We start from the raw sequence: 17,068 nt of genomic DNA on the forward strand, positions 1-17,068 counted from the left end.
GAGCCCCTGGGCCGTGCGTGGGACGGGCAGCACCGGGAGAGATGCTTTGAACTTCCTTCCTTCCGCTGCTTCCTGTCCGCCTCTCCCGGCCTGGGGCTGACATCGGATCCCCCCAGCTGCTGGACTCCTCCAGCGCCCGCCACAAGTGCTACATGTGTCAGCGCGATCCCCTCACGACAAATGCAGAGAGCAGCCCTGGCCACAGCCCTCTGCCCTGGCACCCCTGCCCACCTCCTACACCTGGCACTCGGGGAGCCTCAGCAAAGCGCCCTGAAACACCCAGCTAACCCCAAAGGGCTGCCCCAAAGCTCAGCAGCGTGCAGGGCTTGGCTGGCGTGTCCCAGCCCTGCAGCACCACCGCAGGGCCATCCCCAGCACTGGGCAGGGCAGGAGGTGACAGCGAGTGGCTGAGCCCTGCAGTCACACAGCTCCTTTTGGTTCCTGGGGAATCCCCTGTGACATCCCACTCGCAGTGAGGTGTCCCCAGAGGAACAGCTCTCAGGAGGGCACTGGAGCAGAGGGATTCTGGCTGCACTGAGACCTCTCCAGTGTGCCCAGGCCGGGCTGCAATGCTGGTCCTGTCACCATGGCAGCACCAGGGATGTAGGGAGGCAGGAGGTGAGTGGGGAATCCTGCAGGATTAGCATCCACCTGCCTGGGGAGAGACCTGTGAGATCCTGCTGCCCTATGCCTGCAGTGGCACCAGGGGCCTTTCCCCACTCCCGATGCAGAGGATGCTCTCCCTGAGCCACAAACATCTCCAGGAGGACACAAAACCAAACCAGCTGCTTGAGCTCTGCTGCCCCCAGCACCCACATCCCCATCCCTGCACAAGGCAGATGGTTGGGTGCCTATAAACCCCAAAACCCTAAAGCACTGCGGATCACTGAGCCTCAACCCCACACTTTTTCTCTTGCATCCCAAACCAGCAGCCAGCCTGGAGGTGCCAGGTGACCTCTCCTGGAGGAACACCCAAAGCCACACATCCCCAGAGGCACGAGGCTGCAACCTCAGCCTCTCTGTGACACATGAGGCAAAGGCAGCTCTCCAGGGACCCTACCCTCCAGATTTGCCCTGGGTATCCTGTAAGACAAGTGGATGAGTCCCAGAGACAGCACCTACCGGAGAAGTTCCTGGTGGCCAGCATGGTGGTGAGGATGGCTCCCTGAAAAACAAGGAAGGCAGAAGGAAAGGGTGTGCTGAACCCAGGTCTCTGCTCCCTGCTGCTCCCCCCACCCCTGGGGGAGGAAAGCCCTGCTCAGCACCTGTCCCCCAGCCACGGGAAGGAAGGAAGGAACTGGCCCACGGACTGATATTCTCTCCTGCCATCAAAAGCAGCTCTCAATACCTGACTCCATACCCCAGCACCATGGCTGGCATTGGGTTGCATTCTCTAAAACTGCCTTCCCTCTGAGATTAAAGGGATATAAAATATCTGCAGGGCACTTTTCATTCCCATACTGCCCTGTCCTAGATGAAGGACAACCCCACTGACTGGGGCCAGCAGCTGGCAACAAGGGGACCCACTGGGAGTGGGACCAGATTTAATTGTGATTAAAGCTGTGCCAGCTCAGAGCAGCAGGGCAGGGATTGCTCATGGGAGCCATGCAAAGATCACCACCACAAAACAACATAACAACATTTGTAAAAATCCTTCCCCTTTTCCAGCTGAGTCTACTAACTAGTTGCTAAGTGTATAATGAGATTACTTTGGACTAATTGTTTACAGTAATGGATTACTATTTTGAAAAGTATGCCTGAACTAATTTGATTACTTGTCTAGCTAAAAAGTAATAATAGTTTATAGCCAGTTTCTTTGCCTGATAATCTTGTAAGTGGTCTGCAGCTGCACTGCTCTGTGTCACGCTGTGTTCAGGCCTGGAGCACTGATGGCTCAGGCTGTGGCACAGAGCAGCCTCATCCTGCTCTGCAGGCAGCACTGTGATTTCCAGAGCCCATTCCCAGCTCCCTGCTGCCAGCTGAGCAGCACCCAGGAGATGGGTGCCTCTGGGAGGTGCTCAAGCTGGAGATGGTGATTTCAGAGGGGCCCAGGCTGTGGTGCATGGCAGCATCCAAGAAGGGAAAGGCTGTGGGGATGCTGGGGTGGGTGAGCTTTTTGTCTGTCTGTGGATCACTTTATTCTTGGCTGCAAAGTGCATTGGCCAGCAGGCAAAGGGTCTCACTGTGCCTCTCAGGTCAGCCCCAAAAAGAAGCTATATTGACACTGGCTCCAGTGGAAAAGTCCTCACCCAGTGTCCAGTGTGACTCAGTGCTTTCCTTCACCATGGCTTTCTTTGAGCAGTTGGGAACCCCAGCCACATGAAGCTGTCACCCCACTCAGTCTCCTTCCCCTTCTGCACAATGGGGGTCCCCAAATGCCCATCACCCCCACACCACTGCCCACAGACACCACCCTTTTGTTTCCCACCCAGGGGACAAGCCCACCAATGATCTGATTGTGCATTTAGCAGCCAGCTTGGACAGAGTTACCTTCAGCTTCCTGCGGGCATTGAACTTCTTCAGACAGTCCACAGTCTCCTGCCTGTGCATGCATGACGCCACGGTGGCACGGTGCTGGGGGGAGAGAGACCTGCCTCAGAGCAGTTCTGGGGGGAAGGGGCCCCCCAGGCTGCCTCTCACATGCTCACACACGTGTATGACCTCCCATGGCCGAGGCACGGGCCAGAGCTGCCTGCAGCAGCAGCAGCAGATAAAAGTTTAATGGGCAGTGGGAGATGGAAGCTTTGGAGTCAGCAGGATCTGCTCTGGTGGTGGGGATGTGTGGAGAACTGGCTGCCCCCTGAGTTAACCCCTTGGCTGACCAGCCATGTTTAGCAGTGTGCTCAGGGTTTGCACCTGTGTGGTTACGCCCACAGACTCCTCCTGCCTTTAGGATCTGATTCAGGGTGAGAACCAGCAGCTGAAACAGCAGGATGCAGTGAAGGGTGCAGCGATTGCTGCTGGAGTGGATGGATGGATAAACATGAGCCTACTCCCATTGCCTCTGAAGAAAGACCCCCCTCCAGCACAGCATGACACTGAGAAATTAGTCAGTTCCCACCAGGGCAGGGAGCCTGTGTGTCCCTCCCATCACCAGGTCCCCCAGGAACACGCTGTTTGCACTCACAAGCTTTTCTCTGCTGTAAAACCTCAGGGAAAATGCTGCTGTGAGAGCACTGAGAGGAACCCTGCCAGGAAACCATCTTCCCAGGATGCAGAAGAGAGCTGGCAGCGTGTTTGATACCAAATGATCCCCAGTGAGATGTTCCCCACTTGTGAATCCCCAGATCTCTCTCCCTTGGGCCCCAGCTCACCGATATCCAGGGGTGCTTCAGAGCCTCGGCAGCTGTGATGCGCTTGGAGGGGTTTATGGTCAACATCTTGTTGATGAGATCTTTTGCTTCAGGAGTGACTGTGTCCCATTCAGGGGAGGGGAACTGCCAAAGCAAAGGGAAGGGGGTGAGACATGGCAGAGAGCCCCTCTGCACTTGGGACAGGTTGGAGAAATGGTGGCCACTGGAGAGAGCTGCCAGGTGGAAAACCAAAAAGCAGGAGTGGAAGAAGGAAGCTGGAAGGCTTAGGGCAGGACCTGTCTTTCCCACAAAGTGGCCCTGAAATGTGCCAATGTGTGCACTGGGCATGGCAATGAGGCCAACGCTCTGTGACCAGTGCAGAGGAAAGTGCTCATTCCCATCGGTCAGAATTTGTCTTGGTTGCTCTTCTAGAGCAGCAGGCTGTGAGGCAGGGACAGCAGGAGAGAGAGGAGACTGTGAAAGGGGCAGCAAGACAAACCCACTCACATCGTAAGCCCCAGCCTTGATCTGCTGGTAGAGTCGGTGTTGGTCTTCATCCCAAAAGGGTGGGTACCCAACCAGCAGGATGTAGAGGATGACACCTGTCCAGGACAGGAGATGGGATCAGTGGGAAAGAATTCATTGCTGGCAGCAGGAGCATACACAGCCTGGGGACTGATCAAGCTCAAGCAGAAAAACAGAAATTAGGGAAGCATGAAGATTTGGTCACTGTTTAAAGAGCCAGAGGCTTGTTAGTGGGCCCAGTTCAGCACCTGGGGAGGTTCAGGGCTCTGGCAGCCACCACACAGAGCCCAAAGTGGGTGCCCTGGCCCTGGAGGGTGATGCTTCTTCCACATCAGGGATGGAAAAAGGCTCCCCTGTGGCTGCAACTGCAGGGAAGAATTGCCTGACTCCACCAGCACCACAGGGAAAAGAGGCAGGATCTCGCCTGAGTGGGAGCTTTGGGTACATAACTCCCAGTTAGGCACCCACAGGGGGGTGATCCTTCAGAGAAGGGTCGCACTGGATTGGGAGAGAGTGTGTTGCCCAGGGTGATGTGCCATCTCCTGGGTAAATCCTCCACCCTGACTTTGCTGAGGTGTGACTGGAAACTGCAACTTGGGACACGCTGGATGAGCAGCCTGGCTCATCCCTATCCTTCCGGAGCACCTCGGGGGACAGGTATCCCGGGGTGCCGGCGAAACCTGGCACAGACAGCACAGACAGCCCGTCGCTGCCAGGCCCAGCCCCGTGCCCCAGCTCAGCAGCAGGGCCTGCTCCCGGCCAGGCACAGCCAGAGCCCCTGCGCTGGCACATCCCGACCCCGGGACAGAAACCTCTGTCACTCCCGAGGCCAGAGCAAACTGTGATTTTCTACCACTGCCACACCCCAGATGGTGCCCAAGGCTGGAGTGCTCTGCTGTGCACTTTCCCCCCACTGGTCTGGCCCTGTTGCCAGCTTGTCCATCTCACCAGGACAGCTCGGTGACCCACAGAGTCCCCGTGGAGCTGTTTGCTCCACATCAGCCTGCTCATCCACAGTGCTTCCTGGGCTGGTGCTGCTGGGGCTCTCCCATGACTCTGGGCTCGGGGTCCTGGAGCCCTCTGAACCACCATGCCCCACCTCAGGCCAGTCCCACTCACCAAACCACGCTTGCTGGTCGCCCTCCACCTCGATGGCGAGGCCAAAGTCAGCCAGCTTGACGGCAGCCCCCTTCAGCTTGGATGCCAACAGCAGGTTCTCCGGCTGCAGAAGGAGATGGGGGTTGGAGAGGAGTGAAAACCCCTCAGGGGCTCTGCTGTTGGCAGGAGGAGCTTCCCAGCACAGCACAGAGGAACATCTGGATGTGCTCCCCAACTGCTTTGTCCTGCTCTTTGTCCTGGTGTCCCTGGATCCCAGACTCCCTGCCCCATCTCCCTTGTGTCATTTCACTCCAGAGCTGGTCTGTGCTCTGTGGGTTTCCCGCAGCCCTGCACGTGTTCCTCCCTGCTGTTTCAGCACCCTGAAGGACTCTGGGCGTTGTTCCACAGTGCTTTGCATCACAGATGGGGTCTCCTGTCCTCCCACAGGCACTCTGCCTGCAGCTCCTACCTTCAGATCCCGGTGAACCACCCCCATCTGGTGGCAGTGCAGGACGGCCTCCAGGATCTGCTGGATGCAGTGGCTGTGGGAGAGAGGAGAAAGCTCACACAAGTGCTGTGGGAGAGGGGAGAAAGCTCACACGAGTGCATGGTGAGGCAGAGTTTTGTCAGACACTTCTATTCTGCTGCATTTCACCCCTCTGCCCCTCTCCCATCAGCAGCCCTGCAGCCCAGCTCAGCATCCCCCTCCACTGACACTCACACACCTGTGGGGAGCAGTTTTAACCCAGTAGCACCCTAACAGAGCTATTGTGCACCAAATAATGGTAAGCAGGAGCTTAGGGGACACAGCTGAGCCCGTGGGGACCCCACAGGAGCAGCACTGGAGGTGGGGAGCTGGAGACCAACAGTGGAACCACAATACCAGCAAAGATTTGGTCTCCAAACCCAGGCAGAGCAGATGTGCTCTGTGCAACCTTTGCCCCAGCCCCATTTCCCTGCTTTCCTCTAATGCAGGTGGCTCTGCTGGGTCTGCTTGCTTTATATCTAGTTCATTATATTCCAGCTCTGCTGTGTGCGTGAGACAGGAAGGGAAAAAGACAGAGGCACTGATCACTTCTGCTCCAAAACAGCTTATGTGCAAGGCAGAAGGTCTTTATTTACATGTATTTTATTTTATTTGTATGACACTAATAAGTGGATGGGCTGTAAGTGGATTCAGTGCAGGCAGCCCATTAAATGAGATTGTTTTCTGCCTAGAAATAAAGGATATTTCCGTGCAGAGAGGCAGTGCAGAGTTTACCACCCCCCTGGAGGTACATACAGGCTATGCTTAGCCTGGGGGCAAAGCCAAGAGGCACAGTGGTATCTGGAGACTGGAGAGGGCCAGATCATGTCCCCTCAAAAGAGTGAGACTAATGCTGTCCCCTGGATGAGCTGCAGGGACCAAAGGGGTGGCTGAAATGGCTCTGCAGAAGGTACCTGGAAAGTGCCAGTGGGAGTGTGGGAGGGAGCAGAGCTCCAGCACAGCCTGTCTTGACTGCTCCTCCTCAGTGCTTTCAAGTGGCAAATGCCAGAGAACACTTGCAGAGGGCTGGAATGCAGCTCCAGGGGGAAGGAGTGACATCTGCAGGGTGTCTGTGCTATCGTGGCCCTGGCTGGCCACCAGCCTGGTGCTGGGTTTCCTCCCTGCCAGCCTGGGGAGCCCTGGTGCCCCCAGAGCAGGCAGTCCTGGTGCCCCCAGAGCAGGGAGCCCCCAACACCCTGTTCATGTACAGTGAGGTCAGATGTTGGCTATCCCAGCGTCCTGGGGATGCTGTGGGCAATGGCTGGGGGCCATCAGAGCCAAAGTGGGGACCAGTGCTATGGCAGCACATGCACCTCCTGGCACATGAGTTGGGTGGGTTAAAAAGAGCATTTTGGTTTTGGGTTTTTTTTTGCATCACAGTTCCAGTCTATGAGTATGTGTTGCAGAGTGGCTGTGAAACACTTCCCAGTACAGAATGAGCTGGGGCTGCAGAAAGCCAGTCATGCAGGAGCCTGGGAGGGAGCAGCTCGTGGGAGAAGGGGACACCTCCTGTCCCCTCCACAGCCTGGCTCACCTGGCATCTGCTTCGCTGTAGTACTCCCTGGCCACAATGTCCTCAAAGAGCTCCCCGCCGGTGACCCTGCAGGAGAACAGGGGCTGGATTGACTGACAGCACACGCAGCCCTGGCAATCCCCCAAAAACGGCACAGCACATGCATGGGGAGAGAACTGGGGGTGCAGCATGGGGACCTGCCCTCTACCCGGCCTGGGGGACCCGAGTTTGGGTCCAACCCAGCCTGGGGAAGGGCTCAGGTGAGGTGGAGGTCAGGTCACCCCGGGGGCAGCACGGAGCTGCTGTGGGTAGGGGATGCATTACTCACAGGTCAAATATCAGGTAGTGGTGGCCCTCTTCAGAGATGCTGTCATGGAGCCTCACTGCAGCAGAGACAGAAGGGTTATGGGCTACACCTGGATCCCGCTCCACTCCCTGGGAATGCCCCTGCTCCCCTCTGGGCACGAGCAGGGGCTGGGGAAGGGCACAGCAGGGCTATTCGTCTTGCTATTGCCACTGGCTGGGTGGGGGTCCCTGCTCACCAGGGGACCCCAGCCATGGCCCCAGCCTGGGGCAGTCGTGCAAGGCTCAAAGATCACATCCAAACTGGGGAGTGCCCCGGGGCTGTGCTTGGCCAGAGTTCCAGGCAGCTGCTGGGCTATCTTGGGCACTGGGAAGGCTGCAGGCATGGGTGTCCCCAGTCCTGTCAGGAGAGGTGCCCAAGCAGAGGGAGAGCTCAGCAGGGAGCTGAGCTAACAACTCTGGCACCCACAGGGCTTTTTATTTTCTGCTCATGACCTTCCTTTTCTCCTTGGGAATCTCCACAGGATGAATTTCCCCATCTCCTGGCACCTTCTCCCCTTGGGCACACCCCTTGCCAGGTGCAGCCAGGTACAAACCTGTCACCCTGCTGCATGCTGGTTATTCAGGCTCAGATCCCTGCTCACACTTAGCAGGCAGGTGTGCAGCAAGGGGACTGGCACAGAAACAGGTGGGGTGGATAAACAGACACTTCTCCAGCATCCTCTGCCCCCTGGTATTTTGTTTGATTCCCTTGAGGCTATAAATATTCAGTGCTTCCTCTCTCTCACCTGGTTTCAGCCTTATACAACTTTCAACATATTTGAGAATGTTGGGAATCAGGGAAGAAAAAAGAAACATTCAGGTGAGAGATTTTGTGGGAGTTTTTACTCCTAGCCCCTTTTACTGCATCTAAATCAGCTGAGCCCTATATGGAAACATCCTCCAGACTGAGTGTGAGCCAGGGGAGATAACAACCCCAGCACTGAGCACAGACACTGCACCGTGTCACTCCTATCTGCCAGGCCAGTAAACACCACTTTGCTGCTCCTTTTCCCATCTCCAAGCTCTGTGGGCAAATCCAGAGGCTGCCAAGAGCATGGTGCCAGCAGTGTCACCTCATCTGGCCAGGGCACAGAGCAAACGAGGGCTGATGGGTGTCACCCTGTTCTTCTAAGTTCTGCTAAGCCTTCTGATGTTTACATTTTTGTAATGGAGTTTCTCATGCACTTTTCATGAAAATAATGATTGCTTTGCATTCCTTTCTGGAGGAGGAGAGAATTGATGGACTGTTGGTTTGACCAGTGTGGCTGGAGAGGTGGCAATTTCATCCTTCAATCCATTGTCACTTTTGAAAGTCTATAAATATTGGAGTTTGGAAATAAACTACCTTGGACATTTCAGCCTGTGCGTGTCGTTCATTTCATGTCCTATTGCAACAGATGGGCTGGTCAGAATCTTTTCTGTCTCTCTTGTGATCTTGGCTACTGACACAAGTTGCTCATCTCATTCCCCAGTTATCTCTCCTGACTGCTGGCCTCTGCAGACATCCCCTGTGCCCTGACATCTGTGTCTGCTCTGTTTTTCTCCAACATACAGCCCCAGCTTTTCTGCCTTCCTCTGCTGGAAGAAACACATTTCCTCCCATTTCATCTCGCCTGGGAGGGATTTGGGGGTATCACGCCTGGGATCCCACAGAAGCCAAAGTATTCTCAGAGGGATTAGGTGAGTTTGGTGTGGATAGGGCCAGCATAACCATAAGCATATGGTCCAGATACGTTCCCTGCTTGGGAAGTCCCAAAGCCTGCGGCTGCCAGGAGCCAAGAAGGTATAAGAGGGAGCAGCTGCTCTAAATATAGCCTGATCCTACAAGTATCTGTTACTGACCATAGTCAGAGGGAGCCACACTGGCCAAAACACTCCAGCTCAGAGCTGAGAGCCAAGGCAGGAACAGGACACGGCTTCAGAAACGAGAGTCAGAGGACAAGTACCTGGAGTTCAGACTCCAGGGTTGAGTGCAGGCAAAGCTTTCCTGATAAAGCAAGAATTCCCTGAATGGAAACAGCTCTCCCTAGTGTATCACCCAGTGCTGTGGGTGTGCTGTGGGGTCCTGGGGACCTGGACCTGCCTTTAACTGCCCATGCACAGCTTTCCATGAGCTCTCCAGCAGGCACAGCGCAGAGCACAGGTTGGTTCTTTCAGGAACTGCAGCACGGCATCTCATGGGAGATGGAAGGACCCCCCCTCCCTGCAGGGAGCAAGTAAGAGGACAGCAAAGCCCCTTGGCAGCTGGGGTGCTTCTCTCCGGGAAGGGCTGGACAGGGCTGTTTTGGCTCCTCCAGCAGCAGTGCCTCCTCTTCCTCAGGCCAGGCTGCTCTGCAGTGCACTGCTCATTCCAGCTCCTGTGTGGGTACCGAGCGCCTGTGGAAGCTGCAAGCCCAAGTTTCCAGGCAGCAGGAGCAGTGGAGGGGGGTGAAAGGAAAGAGGGTGTGGGGTGGGGGGTGGAGAAGAGCCTCCTGAGTATAAATAGCAGCAGATTGGGCTTGTTAGCATCTCATGCTGTTAACCCCTTCCAGCCTTTGCAGCTCTGAAGCTGCCGGGTCACAGCCAAACAGCGAGGGGTAGTGTAGAGATGGGGGACAAGGACAGGGACAGCTGAGGTGTTTTGGTCCTCAGAGACCTTGCCAGCCCCAAGGGAATGTGATGGAGAGGGAAGGGTGGAAGACAGTGGCGAGAAAGAGCTGTGGCCAAGCTGGGAACCCGGGAAACCTGCAGGTGCCATCCTGCAGGTCTCACACGGTGAGCTCCTCCAGGTTTAGCATTTCTTCCTACTCACACACTTTGCAGTGTGTTCCTTCAGGTCTCGGCAATCCCCGCAGGTATTTTGGTGCAAAGAGGAGGCTGGAGGCCGCGGAGGGACCCCTGCAGGACAGCTCCTGGTCCTGCTGGAGCAGAGGCTGGGGAATGCTGCAGGGTCCGGCAGCCCGGCAGTGAAGGGGAGACCTGCCACACAGCCGTGTGCCCGAGACAGATGGAAGCTGACAGTCTTTTTTGGAACTGAAATATTTATGGGACAGGAGCCACATGGCTTGTCCCAGTGGCCCTGGTTCTAGCTCCCTGAATCTGCTGCAGCAGCTCCTGGGGAAGGATGGATCCAGGTCACCGGAGCAGTGAGGGAGCCAGGGAGCAGCTCAGCCACACAGGAACCCTCCCAGCTCCTGACTGTGGGTTGAGAGGGCTGCAGAAACCACCAAATGCTTTCCCTAAAGCTGCAGGATCTCACTGGGGTTGGCACATCCTGGGGTGCAGCAGAGAGAAGAGGGGGTTCACCCAGACCATCCACAGGGATCGAGCCTGCATCAGCATCACTTCCACGATGGAGTTTGGGTTTTTTTTTTTTTTTTACTGCAGTTTTTTCCCCTCCCCTCTCTCTTTCTCTCTCTCCTTCTGGCCTATTTTTGTCTTTTGCAGGGGCTCAGGAGTTTTCCTGAAACAGCTTTTCCGAAGGAGGCTACTTTCAGATGGACGGTCGGTGGGAAAGTCTTCGCTTCCCCCCGCCATCGCTCCTCCCACACGCCCCGCGCTGCCGCTGCTGCTGCTCCGAGCCGCAGCCGCTTTTTGGAGCACGCACAGCAATACGGCACCCGAGCGGGGGGAGAGCAGTAAAAATAGCCTCTTGCAGCCTCCCGGGGCTCCGCTGCTCCCCGAGGGAGCTGTGGCCAACTGGGTTAGTCCGGACCTACTTCAGCCCCGCTGTGCCCAGTGGGGGCATTTTTCCCCACGACCCCGTTTGAAGATGGTGTTTCCCGTGAGGAAGAGGAGGGATGGCTCTGCAGGTCAGCCGGGCAGGAGGACACCGAGCCCTTCTCGGCCTCTGGGACGAGCAGTCCGTGCTGCTGCAGACAGGGCTGGGTGATGGATGGAGACTCCCTGGCCCTGGCTGGGACCTGGGAGGGCAGGGGGGCAGCAGAGCCAGGATGGAGCCAGGGGTGCACTTACCAATGTTGGGGTGCTTCAGGAGACGGCAGATCCGGGCTTCTCGCTCCAGCTTCTGGTGATCTGAAAGAGGCAACGGCCCTAAATTAGGATCTGAGGAAGGGAATCAATGGCTATAAGAGGAGGTGTTGGCACAGGAAACCTGGGGGGACAGAGCAGCTTTTTTTCCTTTTTCTAAAGAGTTACGGATTTTGGGATAAGTTCTGCATCAAGGCACGATTGGGCACAATCCCAGCACAGATGCAGTCCCTGGCTAAGCCCCTCAGGCACTGATGCCATGGGCAATCTAGCGTTTGGAATGATCCCTCACTCTCCCCTCTCCCTTTTCTTTGCTGAACAATCTCTGATCACCTCCCAAATACCCTGGATCTGCCTGGGTTATCCTTGCTGGCAGCACTGCTCCTTTTTCTCCTATTCACCCAGGCACAGGCAATCAGCCAGGACACTGCCAGCCTCGCATGATACAATTTCAGCAATCGAAGGCAGAGTGAACCAGAGAGAGGTGTGAGGATGAAATGAGGCTATGGGCTTCACTCCCCCTCGCCATCGTCAGCCATTCCACCCCAGGGCTTTGCTCTCCTACACGGCAGAACCCTATCTCAGAACCAGTGCCTCTCTCCAAACAGGAAGCACAGGTCCCACTCCCCAGCTTTCAGCAGCCTTGGGGATGTGAGACAACAGAGCTCTGGGCAAAGCAAGCTGAGCTGAGCCAAAAAATCCTCCGCCCTGGGACAGCTCAGAAGGAATCTGCAAATCATTTTCTTTCTTCCTCTGCCCCTCTCTCCTTGCTCACAGCTGACCCAGCCGCCCTGCATGGAGGTGCCTGACTGGAGGCATTTTGTGCAGGCACTCAGCAGCCAGGACAAGCGAGGATATAATTAGGGCTGCTGTCTCTCAGCGCTCTCACTGCTACCTTGCAGGTTCACACCCCAGAGTCTCGCTCTGCATCAAACCAAACCTGGGTGTCTCCGACCGCTGAGCTGTGAAAGCAGCGCAGCCCCTTCTCTGCAGGGCTGCAGCCTCCCCAGGGCCCGGGATCCTGTTCCAGAGGCACCCTGGGGCCTGGGGTGAGCTTTGCAGCCTGTGCTGGAGGCTGTGAGCTGAAGGCTGAGATAACATTGGTGGCCTCATTCAGCTCCCCACAGTGTTTCCCCCGATGGGTGACAGCCTTCCCAGGGTGGGACAGGGTGACAAGGAGAGGCTGGAGTTCAGGCTGTTCTCACAACTAAAGTCCATTGTGGGATGGGTGATGGGGATGGGATGGAGGGACAGCGTGACCAGTGGGGCAAGCACTTCGTTGGGGAGGTGGGTTACAGCCTCTCCTATGCCACTAACCCAGCTCCTGCACACATCCAAACCTCATTTTTCCTCCAAAATCTCCACCTTCTGTCCTCCTGGCCCCTCTGTGCTGGCAGTCAGGAGGATGTCTAAAGAAACAGACCATACTGGGGGTGTTTTGCAGCTTCTCTCACCTTCTCCCCACTTCTCTCCCGTCTGCCCTTTGTATCTGGGGAGGTGCCATCCTCCCTGCCAGCACTGCAGAAACGGGGGGTTCCACACCATTAGCCAGAGGCACTGGTGATTCCAGCTGGCAGAGCAGGGAAAAGAACCCCAGTGAAGCCTCTCCAGGGGACTGCTGGGCACTGCAGGGACGGCACAAACCCCAGGAGAGAACGGAGAGGGGCAAACAGCAGGAGGAGGCGAGCGGAGGCAGGAGGGAGCACAGGGAGGGCGGCTCAATCTGCTGCTCCAGACAGCCCTGGAAACCGGGAGGCGTTTGCCAGCTGGGGAACCCGGGCAGGAGCCAAGGGCTGAGCCCAGCACTGCACACCCTGCCCAGAGCCCAGCCTTGGGCTTGGAAAGAAGAAAATGATTTGCATCCCTGATGAGGGGCAGGAGTCAGTGCTGGAGGACCTCGAGGGCTCAGCGCCGGTGCTGTGCTGCTTTGGCAGCGCTGTGGGAGGGATCCTGCGACATGCTGGTTTAATTCCAGGTCAGAAAGGAGCTTGTCACTCTTTTCTGCATTTCTGTTTTGCCATCGGAGGTCAGCAGTGGAACTGGGAGAGACACCGAGGGAGGTTAATTAAACCCTCCTGGCAGGGTGCTTCCTCCCAGCACACATCCTGCACTGCCGGCAGCCAGGGGGGAGCCGGAGCGGGGACACGGCATCTGCTGCCTCATCCTTTCAATCCTCCTCACCACAGCTCCTCTGCCAGCTGGGGCAGAGGGGGGCAGAGGGAGCTCTGGCTTGAGGCAAGGGCTGGTTGATCATTTCTGTGCTGGCTCATCTCAGCCTCACTAGAGATAGACCCACCAGGACAGACCCTCCAGCACCTCTTCCAGCAGCAAACAGCCAATATGTTCCACCAGAGCAGAAAACAGCAAGGGTTGAGGGCCCATTTCCAGGTAGAAATTAAGTCAAACCCGCACCTGAAGGGATGTTCCCCTTTCATTGATGTAGGTATATGAGTAAGAAAACTTACAGGCCCCAGAGCAGGGATGGGGTGTCAGCAGGGGCCCTCTCAGGAAGTTATCCTCCCAAAATAACTGTGCTACCCTGCACCCAAAGCCGGTCTGACTTGTTGCAAGGCTGTAACCATCATTTTGCTGCAATGTGTGTGCAGGGTGGTGGGGGAGTCTCAGGGACAGAAATGGGATCCTCTGGCTCCTGAGGCAGATTGGGATCTGGGAGTTGCCCTGAGCCTTGGCACAGCCAGGCTGCAGATGCATCCCTGTGATCAGATGGGATGTGGCAAGCAGCCACCAAGACACCTCCTTGGGATGTTCACCCCATCCATCAGGGACCTCAGGGAGTACCACAGCAGGGACAGGGTGGGACGAAGGATCCCCCTCAATCAAAGACCCCTCACCTCATTGCACATCAAAGGCATCATCCCAGCACCATGCAGGGAGGACAAATTCCCCACTGCATGAGCCCTGCTCACCTCTTGCTTTCCCCAAAACACCCTCAGTGCTTACCTCGAGCAGAGAGCTTCTTGGTATTGATGATCTTGGCCGCATACTCTTGTCCTGCCAGCACCTTCACGCATCTCCGGACGATGGAGAAAGCGCCCCTGGGAACAGCAGAAGCCAGAGCTGAAGGGCTTGGGGTGGGAGCAGGCACAGCTCAGCCCTGGTGTGGCTGTGGGGTGAGGGGCAGCCACAGGCATGGGGACAAGGATGGGGATAGGTGCTCCTGGGGCAGGGACTTGTGCAAAGCCTGGAGGGATCAGCTTCCCTGCACCACCACTGTCCTTGAGGAATGACGGGAGGAGGCACAGGCAGACCTAGAGAGGAATGTGGGCTTCTCCCCTCCATGCTCCTCTGGGACACCCCAGTGCACTTTTCCTCCTCTTCCTCCTGGCTTTGTCCCACCTGTTGCCAGGAGGGAAGGAGCAGTGATTTACTGGGATTTATGGTTCCCAAGGGAAACTGTGGTGGCTCCAGCTGCCACGTAGCTCTCAGCCACTTCAGTCTGTGTGGCTCTCCCTGTTGTGACAGCTCTCCCTTTCAGTCACAGCAGGACTTAGCAACTGTGACAAGTGCCAGATCCCCTCTCCCACTGCAAAACTGTCACCCAGGCAGGGACAGCCCAGGGCACCCTGCAAGGATGGAGCCCAGCTGGACAGCGATGGATGCTGCACCTTGCACAGGTGCAAAGCTCTCCTGGGGTCTGGCAGGCGAGCAAGCACGAGGATGGGACACTCCAAGGACTCCTGCCTGCCCTGGTACCCCCTGCCCCAAGTCCTGCCAGCTCATGGCACTGCCAGCGCCGGCGCAAGGCTGGGAGCTGCAGCGCTGCAATCACACACCCATGCACGCTCCAGCCCTGCTGAGCACAACCTTTGTGCCAGGTTCCCTTTCCTGCCAAACCTCTCCAATCGCTAAAATAACAACTATCAAAAGCAATCCCACCTCCTGCCCCACCCTCCCCCAGTCCCCTTCACCCCGCTCCAACTCCCTGCCGAGCAATGAAAGGCCTCGGGCTGTCGAGAGCGGCTGATAATTGATTTTAGCGGCGGGGGCGGGTGGAGACGGGCAATTTGGGTTGGAATGTGATTTTTAGGAGAGCAGGCGAGCAGCGGGTGTGGAGGGATGGGGATGGAGCCCCAGCAGAGCTGGCAGCCCACGCGCCCAGTGCCGAGCATCGCTCACGGCACGTGCCAGGCAGGAGCTGGGGAAAAACATCCTGGTGCTTCCCAGCTTCCCCGTCCTGCCATTTCATCCCGGCTGCTGAAAGAGCTGAGCTGTTCATATCCCTGAAAAGTGGGGAAGAATTAACTGGAAAGGGTGGGCGAAATGCTTCATAGCCAGCTTGCCTTAGGTAGGCAGGCCAGAGCTATTGGCAGTCCTGTGGTCTCGCTCTCTTCATCCTGCTGGGAGCCCCACACTGTGCAGGGTTTATGGAATCCTGTGGATCCCTGGGACTCAGCTTCTCTATTTTTTTCCCTAAAGACATGTGTGATGTTTCTGCAGTGGCAGGACAGTCTGCAGCACAGAGTGCAGCAAGCAGGGTCATCCCTCTGCCCCAGCTTGGGGTTTCACTGCAGAACCCAGCAGTGAGTGTCCCAGACCCACTGGAGGCTGGGGACCAATGGTCACTCCTGGTCCCAGTGTCCACAGCCACTTCCTCATCTACTTATTTGAATTGAACAGCACAAAAAGGGGAGCCATGGGAAGCCACTGTTTCATTCCCCCATCTGCATTCCTGGCTTTTGGCTCCTCCAGTCCTTCCTAACAGAAACCAAATGTCTATTTGTGGTCTGTAAAGCATAAGCAAAACCCTGTGTGCCTGGAGGGTGGGTGGAACCTGGAACCCTGGATGCAGGTGCAGGATACCCAGGGGTACAGCATGCTTGCCATACTCCCATCCTTGTTCCAGTTGGGTCCTTCAGCTGGGTCTGAATTGGCCAGGAACCCTCCACATTGGGTGTTTCACCTCCAGCCATGCTCTACTCCCTGTGCCAGGCTGCTCCCTTGCTACTCAGCTCCATGTAGGATTTTTCCATCCTAGGGGAAAAAAAAGCCCTTTGCTCCACCTAAGTACAGCATCTTCCTGGCAAAGGCAGCATCCCCTTCCACACCAGGGGCTCATGGAGCACTGCAGGCACTGCTGGGGGTGCCAGGCAGGGAGCTCAGCCCCTGAGAGCTGCAAGAACCCCCTCTGGAAGGAAGGAATCATGTCCTGTTCCCTGGCCATGGACAGCAGCTCCCAGGGCTGGGCCTTTGGGTGGGGATCACCCCAACCCTGGTGGCAGCTGAGGATCCCCCTCTCTGCCTGGCTTGGATGAGACAGAGTGTCCCAGTCTGAGCCGGGGGCGGGTACATCACCTGCAGGGCCGTGGGCACAGACCGTGTCCTTGTCACCTGGCCGGCTGCCACCGCAGGGTGACGCTGGACCCAGAGCCCAGCACAAGCCCTGTCTGCAGCCCCGAGCCCTGGCACTGCTGAGCCCCAGCCCTGCAGCCCCTGTCCCTTGATCCCTAGGCCAGGCCTGACCCCATGCCTTGTCCCCACGGCCTTCCCCACCAGCTCAAGAGCGGCTTTGCCACCAGGATGCTCCGCTTCTCCCTTTTTCACACCTTCCCTGCCAGTGCCCGGCTGTGCTGCTGCCACCCTCCCTCTCTTCAACACCTCCTCCTCCTCCGAGGCATTTTTTTTCCTTTCTAGAGAGAAGAGTGTGGGCTGGGGATTTTTTGTTCCTCCATATTTTATTTTTTTCCTTTTTAATAAGCTCCCTCTCCTGCAGCTCCGGGAGCGGAGGGGCTGATCCTACGGCTCGGCACGGTAATTGTCTCCAGCCTCTCCCTGAACCTG

General features: G+C 56.8%; 1 protein-coding gene across 1 annotated transcript in view; it reads right to left on the reverse strand.

Annotated features, from left to right (window-relative positions):
- CAMK2A (calcium/calmodulin dependent protein kinase II alpha) overlaps positions 1 to 17,068 on the reverse strand; it is a 31,605-nt gene that overhangs the window by 11,642 nt on the left and 2,895 nt on the right. The window contains exons 2-11 of the mRNA XM_031055196.1: positions 14,231 to 14,325; positions 11,255 to 11,314; positions 7,284 to 7,338; positions 6,977 to 7,042; positions 5,386 to 5,458; positions 4,938 to 5,040; positions 3,801 to 3,895; positions 3,315 to 3,437; positions 2,491 to 2,574; positions 1,123 to 1,165 (exon numbers count right to left, since the gene is read on the reverse strand). Of these exons, the coding sequence (XP_030911056.1) occupies positions 1,123 to 1,165; positions 2,491 to 2,574; positions 3,315 to 3,437; positions 3,801 to 3,895; positions 4,938 to 5,040; positions 5,386 to 5,458; positions 6,977 to 7,042; positions 7,284 to 7,338; positions 11,255 to 11,314; positions 14,231 to 14,325 (797 nt within the window). The remainder of the gene's footprint in view (positions 1 to 1,122; positions 1,166 to 2,490; positions 2,575 to 3,314; positions 3,438 to 3,800; positions 3,896 to 4,937; positions 5,041 to 5,385; positions 5,459 to 6,976; positions 7,043 to 7,283; positions 7,339 to 11,254; positions 11,315 to 14,230; positions 14,326 to 17,068) is intronic.

Source organism: Geospiza fortis, unplaced genomic scaffold (genome assembly GCF_000277835.1).
Source record: "Geospiza fortis unplaced genomic scaffold, GeoFor_1.0 scaffold55, whole genome shotgun sequence".
NCBI lineage: Eukaryota > Metazoa > Chordata > Aves > Passeriformes > Thraupidae > Geospiza > Geospiza fortis.